Genomic DNA, 7,962 nt, shown 5'->3' with positions numbered 1-7,962 from the left:
TAAATATTCTAGTATTTAAAAAATGTTTAGAATATTACTTGTAATGTAGACGCATATAAATACTCTTCTAATATTCAAAAGGATACTATAAGATTTCTACGCCCCTACGTTAAAAAAATATTTAAATTCTTTGTTATCAAATCAAAAATATAGCACGCTTGTTTAATTAAAAACTAAAGTGATTTTCGACTCCAATTTTTTTTTCACATTTTGGAAAAGTAATCATTTGTAGAATTTTTTTTCCTGAATTTTGATTTTATATTATTATTCAGCATTAAAAACTTGTACAAAAAATCTGCCACAATTATCCCGCCCATGTGGAAAATTTGAAAGTTCAAAATTTCGAATTTTTAGTCAAAACTCTGTACAGAAAAATGGAAAAAATGCCCCTGCTTTCTGATGACAAACGACAGCTTTTCACCAATCTCAAAAGATCCAATCAATTGGATAATTTTCACTGCATCGTAATGCACAGTCCTAACCTGAGGTGGCTCACTATTCATTATCCGATGTCAGTACAATTCAAACATTTAAACTTGTTAATTTTAAATACAATAATTTCAAATTAGAATAATTCCAAATCAATTCAAATAAAATTCCACAATTCACAATTTAAAGTTCTTGCAATTGAAATGTTACTAATTTAAACTTTAAAAATGATGTTTCAAAATTAAAAAGTTTGAAAAAATTACATAAATTTTAAATTGAAGTTTTAGCAAGTAAATAATTTTAAAATTGAAATCGTGAACTATTTATCAATACTGGATAGAAAGTTTAAAACTGTTAACGTGAATAATTGAACAATTTCAAGTTCTCTTTACTTAAATACTTCCATAGGCTATTGGGAATGGTGGTCTACCATTTCGCCACATGGTGCCGAAAAATGGAACTAGAAAGAATAGGTACAGTTTTAAACATGTATTTTAATTTTGGCAAAAAAGTTTTTTCACGATTGTTTTGTGATGTATAAAACAATGATTGAATGATAAAAACAAATATTCATCAGAAACAAATAGTTTTAGATAGAATTTCCATCTTATACAGTCAAAAAAACATATTTTTGTGAAATAGGTTTAAAAAAAAATACCATTTATTTCATGTGAGTATCAATGCACTGTAAGCTTAAATAAACTTTAATTAATGCATGTAGCGACAAATTTTATCCATATTATGCCAAGAATACGAATAATAGACGAATGGAATTTAAATATGAATTCTAACCTAACGTTTAGATCAGACTTTTAAATAGTAAATATTTCATTTATAAATTAAGAACAATTTACTTTGAGTTCATGTTTGCTTCAAAATAAGTCCATTTAATTTTATAATCTTTTGAAAATCACAATAAAGAGAACAAGAATTGTTTTTTTGTTAGAAAAATATTTCTGTCAAAAAGTGTGACTTTTCACTGTATAATATGTAAATTCCATCTAAAACTCTTTGTTTCCGATAAAGAATTATTTTTATTATCTAATAAATACTTTAGACTCCATAAAAAGTGGTTAAAACACTTTTATGTCCAAATTAAAATGCATCTTTAAAACCGTGCCAATTCTTTCTAGTTCGAATGTTTGTCACCAGTTGGCGTATCGCAGTTTAACCATTCCCAAAACAATTACTTTATTTAAAATTGAAGGTCGTAATAGGTGGTTACGCAATTTTCTGTGTGAAGCTTTGAAATAGAAAGCAATAATATTTTTAAATTAAGAGTGTGCATTTATTAATTTTTCATTGATATCGATTAAAATTACACAACTATAAATTGAGTGTTCAAATTTAAACCATCTTAGATTTAAAGATTTAAATTTTTATAGTTTCAATTTCAATTTTAATTGAATATAATTAATAATAATTAACTTATTTAAAAATGTTCAAATTTGGAGGATTTCATTTTACAAAAGTACAATGTTAAATGCTTTTTTTTCTTATTTTGAGATCGTCTGATTTTGAAGCCTTTCAATTTGAATTGGTTTAATTTTTAAAGCCTATTTCAGTACAGCAGTACAAATCTGTCGAAATTTTAAAAAGATCTTTAAAATTGAAGCTTCGAAATCAGAAAATCTGGAAATGAGACATAACATTGTCCTCAGTGTTAAGCGTTTACAACTGAAAACGAATTATTTTCAGAATTTAAAAGTGGGACTAATTTCAATCTCAAAGTATTCAAAGTTGAATAATTTGAGCTACGTATTCAGAATCAATCTTTAAAAATGATTTTTTATAGAAGTTATGAAAATTGAAGAATTTTTATTTTTCGACATTTAGGCTTGAATAATTTTAGTACCAAGCAGTTCAAATTGAAAATTAATTAAGTGTATAATGCAAAGGCGCTAGTGCGTGAAAATCCTTTTTATACACTTAACTGATTGTTTTGATATGTTCAAAATTAAATATTTTAAACTTAATGTCACCGACATTTAAATTCATTGAATTTCAAGGGCTTAAAATGAATTTTTCTCTGCGCGCGTAGAATAACGCTATGAAAAAATAGGATAATTGTTCAATATGACCCGCCTGTAAATTTTTATCTTTTCAAACCGATTGCACTATTTAAAATTTATTTCACTGTTTTATGAGAAAAAGAAGTAGTAAGAAGTCTAGTAAAAATTGAAATATAGCTCATTCTTCGTCATTTTAAAACAATATTGTACAATAAAAGAAGACATTTACTAATTTTAAAACAAGAGGTTTAAAATTAGAGTTGCACAGTGTGACAAAAAAGACCTGTTGTTGTAAATAAATAACTCTTTCAGATAATTTTAATGTGGAACTCGGACATTCCACTGCCGAGGAAGCCGCGTTGGCAGGGCATCAAGGCGACGATTCACGTCGTTTCGGCAGACGGGATATCTCATCGGTTTTATCCTCATCCGGAAATCAAAACTAGTGCCATATTATCCTTAGATGAAGACGCAACTTTGAATACTGATGAAATTGATTTTGCGTTTACTGTCTGGCAGTCCTTCCCAGAAAGAATTGTTGGCTATCCGGCTAGATCTCATTATTGGGACGATTCAAAGGTTGAGAAAATAGTGGCACTTGAGTCTCTGCAATAGTCATTAAATAATCATATTGAAATCTCTATTGAATTATCTCTTGTCAGTTCGGGATAGTTTCAGATTTTAATGATGGTACTTTTTTTTGTAATGTAGAGATCGTGGGGCTACACTAGTAAGTGGACCAATGACTACAGTATAGTCTTGACCGGAGCGGCATTTTTTCACCGTTATTACAATACTCTTTATACTGAATTGTTGAGTTCAACACTTCACAAGACAGTTGAGCAGTCGCAGAACTGTGAGGACATTCTAATGAATTTTCTCGTAAGCCATGTAACTCGACGCCCTCCGATCAAAGTCACCCAGCGGAAGTTGTACAAGGATACTACGGCTGCCGGAATCAGGTTTTTATCTTTTTTTTTCATAAAGCAAACAGAATATCCGAATATACAGAGAAAAATTGCAAGTCAACCTGAACAACTAGAATGCCAGGCTAATTAAAATTGAGCTTTAACTATAGGACTGCACTACGGGTCTAAATGACCCAGGGAAACGTAATTTCAATTTTTTTAAATAAAAAACACTTTTCAGATCAAATTGATACCTTTTCTTAAAGCTTACACTATTACGTTTATTTTTTCGTGAAAGTGCGTCATTATAAGAGTAAGCAGTTCGATTCTGGTGCAGAAACAATGGAAATTGATAAAGTTATATAATTTTGTATAACAAAACGCCATTTTTGAACTTGCTCTACTAATTTTAATTTTATAAACTATTGTAGTTTATTTATATCTATTTGTAAACTTTTCGCTCTTAATTTTAAAGAGTTAAAATACATGAATGTTTACAGCCCGAAAAAATGCGTTCTCTGGTTGCGGTAAGGACTTGAAGTTGGTGGTGGGTCCATCCGACCCATTGTGCTACGTTTCATACAGGATTAAATTCAATTCAAGTTTGAATGATTCAATGAATTTTCGTATTTGAAATCCTGAGTATTGCCTCTAAATTAAAAATATTATTTTTCAAATTCTAAAAATGTTAAGTATTATTTTCAAACGAGACAAGTTTATTGTCTATATCCATTTTGATGTTGAGTTCCTTAAATTTTAAACTTTTGTTAATTCAAAGCTTTGTATGTACTTTTTAAGTTCCAGTTTTTCGTAAATTGAATTGCTTACAAATACGAAAAATTTGATTTTTTCCGTCGTTTAATTTCGACTTTCATTTCTTTGTGACCAACAAAAATCTGGTGAGCAAACAATTTTTTTAGATGAAAACTAGAGCTACTTTTGTTCAAATTTGGAGAATATATATATTTTTGTCATTTGAACAAAACTGGGAAGCGGGGGGGGGGGTGAAAGAAGAGATATTAAAAAAAATGCCACTAAGTATAAATAAGAAATACCTAAATGTACAAATCTGGGGGAAGTACAAGGACCGAACAGGACATGCAAAATAAATACATTATCGAATGCCAATTTTACCAATTTGAATGACCTTGAAGTTTTACCAATTTTACGTTAAAAACCTTGCCATTTTTGAAATTTTTAAGATATTGAAAGTTTTCTTGTTTCAATGTATTCGCTTTTCTGCGCTTTTTCAAAGTTCACAACAAAAATTAAAAGATCATTCAAAGTGGTAGTCATTTCGATTTGTTTTTAAACTTCAAAATTGTTCTCAAAAACCTCAAATTACTTTTCCTTGCAATGCTTAGGAATAATAGGTTTTAATATAGCCTACTCACCATACATTTTCCATTTGATATTTTTTTTGTTTTTCGGGAGAACTTTTTTTTCTTGAAAATCTTGTTCTTTGCAATTCACGATATTTGTAGGCTTTTCTAGTTCCAGGTTGTCAAGTTTTTTTCACTCGTTCGAAACCAGTAAGAAATCCAAAGAAATAATAAAAAATGGTACAGATATTTGAATTTTGTTGAAAAATTAAAACAGGAGAATTTCTCAAAACGGTTATTTTTTCGCTGAAATTTTCAGGAGTGATAGGTAATATCCCATATATTTTTAACCTGGAGTGTATTTGTTTTTCGAGAGAAACGAATGTTGTTGTTGTCTTACTGTTCTGGCATTTATTGTATTTTACTGTTATTCTTTATTTCAAATCAGAGCAATGTTATTTTATTGAACATAATGATATAATGCCTCAAAACTGTAAAAAATTGAATAACTGGAACAAGAAATATTTTAAAATCTAAAAAATTGCAAAACAAGTAAGGTTTTGAAAAAAAAATTTATGGTAAGTAGACTATATCAGTACCTATTATTTCTTAAACTTGCAAGGGAAAAAATGTGGGAATGAAAAAAAAAATGTGGAATGACCAGATCACCAATCACAGAGCATCTTCGGAAAGACGAAAGCCTTCTTGTCAAAAGTGTTCTGTAATTGTTGATCCGGTCATTCCGGGCTACGGTAATTCCGGTTCATGTGTATGACAACTTTGGAAATGAACGAAACGCCTTTTGGTGCGAACTTAAAAATTTCGAACACTTCGGCTGAGTTCAGCGTGAGAATGACAATGTTTCCGCGGAACGTTTCTGATTGGTTAACGCCTCATTCCGGCCATTCCGAGATCCGGCCGTTCTGGTGCATGGAATGGAGGCCTTAGGTTCACAGTGTTTCTTCACATTTTCTTGTAATGTTTTGTGATAAAAAGAGTTTAGAAAAAAAAACAAGAAAAAAATATATCTCGTTAAAGTTTAATTTTAGAGAAAAATTTAACAATGCATTTTCTTCACAGGAACGTGATAAAATAAAAAAAAAATAAAATAAAATACTGGAAATGTAGGCTACAAAGGAACAATTTTTTTCCGCTATAATTTATTTAGTTTCTAAAGTTTATTTGTTTTAGAGATAAATTAAAAAACTCCTTGAAATTAAAAATCTTTTAAGGGTTTAGGTGCGTATAGATGGCGAAAAATTGACGGGAACTTTGGGAATTTTGTTCTCAAAGACTATTCAATATTTTTATTTGAAAATTGGACAAGTTTTTGTTTATTATTTTTAAAAACCAAAACAAAAATTTCACACAATCACTATAAAAAATTAAGAAGCAAGAACACGTTGAAGGTAATAACTTTTTTTTCCTCTCGATTTGTGCCGTGTTTTATAGCTGCTGTGCTACTCTAAAACATAAAAATCAAATTGTTTTGTTATTGTCACATAAAAATCTCGTCCATAAACTAAATCTAAAATTATTTAAATATTTTGCAAAAAAATGGCACTTTTTAAAAAAAAACATATTGTTATTGCAAAAAAATAGTTAAACCATTTTTTTTGCAAAAACCTTCTAGTTCATGGATTAGATAATTAAATTTCGTTTAAAATGGTATTTTTTTTTTTAGTACATCCAAAATTCGTTGAATAATCGCCGGAACAAAATCGGAAAATTGAAGAAAACTGTTTTCGGGAAAAACGCATTTAAAGTTTGCGGTACATGAAAATAGCTCCGAGCGACCTTTACAAAAGTAGCGATAGAATCTATACTGCTTCAAATTTCGCTCTAAAATTTTAACAGCATATTTTTGGAATGTTGTTCTTTCGATTTATCCACAAAAAAATCGATTTTTAGAGCCATCTATACGCAACCAACCCCCTTACGTAAACTTGTTACTCTAAATTTCAAATTTCTTAATATTTTTAAACTTTGACCCATCCGAATTTTTCATACAAAAAAAAAAAAAGAATTAGGTGACTCCTTTTTTTCTTAAGTTTTAAATATAAAAATAATTTAAAATATATATATTTTCGAAATGAGAACTAAGAATTGTTAACCGAAAATTATTTCTCTTACCGTGCTTATTCAAATAAAAATGACTGTCGTTTTATGTTTATATAAGACTTTACCTCTTTTATGTAAAAAATTAAATAAACATTTTACTGTTTGCAACTTGTTCAAAAGTTTGGCCTAGTTGTTGCTACTTTTTTAAGGCACAGAGGCTACTTTCACTAGTTTTTGTAAAGTCCAGCATTGCGAAGCCTGCTGTGGGATAATTTTAAATGACTCCTCTCCAGTTACGAATATTGATCGTAAATTAAAAACTTGAAGAACAATTTGTTGATTTCAGATCACCGTGGAACGATCCCGACCATTTCATTCAAAGGCAGACTTGTATGAACACTTTTGTGGCCGTTTTCGGTTACATGCCGCTGCTACGATCAAACTTGAGGCTGGATCCGGTGCTCTTTAAAGATCCTGTAAGCAACATGCGCAAAAAGTATAGACAAATTGAACTAGTTAGCAACTAGAATTGTAATAATTGTATACAGTACGGCGAATGACGTAATTAGGTACTCATTACGGTGTGTACAGGGCCGTGGCCATCATTTTGTAAGTTTTAGATGTATCTAGTACTCGTGTTGCAAAGAGTAGTGAAGAGGCTATGACGAGTGTATAGGAGGCCGTATTGGTTTTTAAATTATTAATTTTATATTATATATTAATTATTATGTTAATTATTGATTATGGGAAATTATACATATGAATTATATAACCATGTGAGATATTCTCGCGCTCTGCGTGCCGCGCATTTATTTTTTTTTCGATGCGAGGAGCGCGAGAAGATTCGCATGATGACTTTGATGCGTTACCAAAATATATAATCGTGCCATTCAGGCGTCGAGAATGCGAATTCTCTGTACATAAAAGTCGATCTTGTGTAGGTATTAATTAATACAAAATATTATTTGACAGATACATGTGATGAATTCTCTCTTTGATCCCTCTTCTTTTCTGATTACTGAAGTCCTTAGATCCTGGAGTTTTATCCTTTGTTGACGGACTTTGGACCAGTGTCTCCAGAACGTGGGATTTTTCGGGCCCCACCACTCTCCCATCTGGGAGAGACACATGCAAACATAGTGTGTCGGTGAGTCGGCTCTGTTAAATGCTGCGAAGACCAGCCTCGTGTAAAGCCGAAAATGTACGAGCCGGAATCCGAGCTTTCCCGAC

At 30.4% G+C, this 7,962-nt stretch overlaps 1 protein-coding gene across 1 annotated transcript in view; it reads left to right on the top strand.

Annotated features, from left to right (window-relative positions):
- The window catches only part of LOC117170507 (exostosin-1), a 31,997-nt gene extending 24,288 nt beyond the window's left edge, over positions 1-7,709 (top strand). Inside the window, exons 6-8 of the mRNA XM_033357277.1 lie at positions 2,754-3,020; positions 3,153-3,403; positions 7,079-7,709. Coding sequence (XP_033213168.1) covers positions 2,754-3,020; positions 3,153-3,403; positions 7,079-7,259 — 699 coding nt within the window. The 3' untranslated portion in view covers positions 7,260-7,709. The remainder of the gene's footprint in view (positions 1-2,753; positions 3,021-3,152; positions 3,404-7,078) is intronic.
- Positions 7,710-7,962: the final 253 nt, after the last annotated feature.

This window comes from Belonocnema kinseyi, chromosome 1, assembly GCF_010883055.1.
Source record: "Belonocnema kinseyi isolate 2016_QV_RU_SX_M_011 chromosome 1, B_treatae_v1, whole genome shotgun sequence".
Classification (NCBI taxonomy): domain Eukaryota; kingdom Metazoa; phylum Arthropoda; class Insecta; order Hymenoptera; family Cynipidae; genus Belonocnema; species Belonocnema kinseyi.
This window is presented reverse-complemented; position numbering and strand designations above follow the sequence as displayed.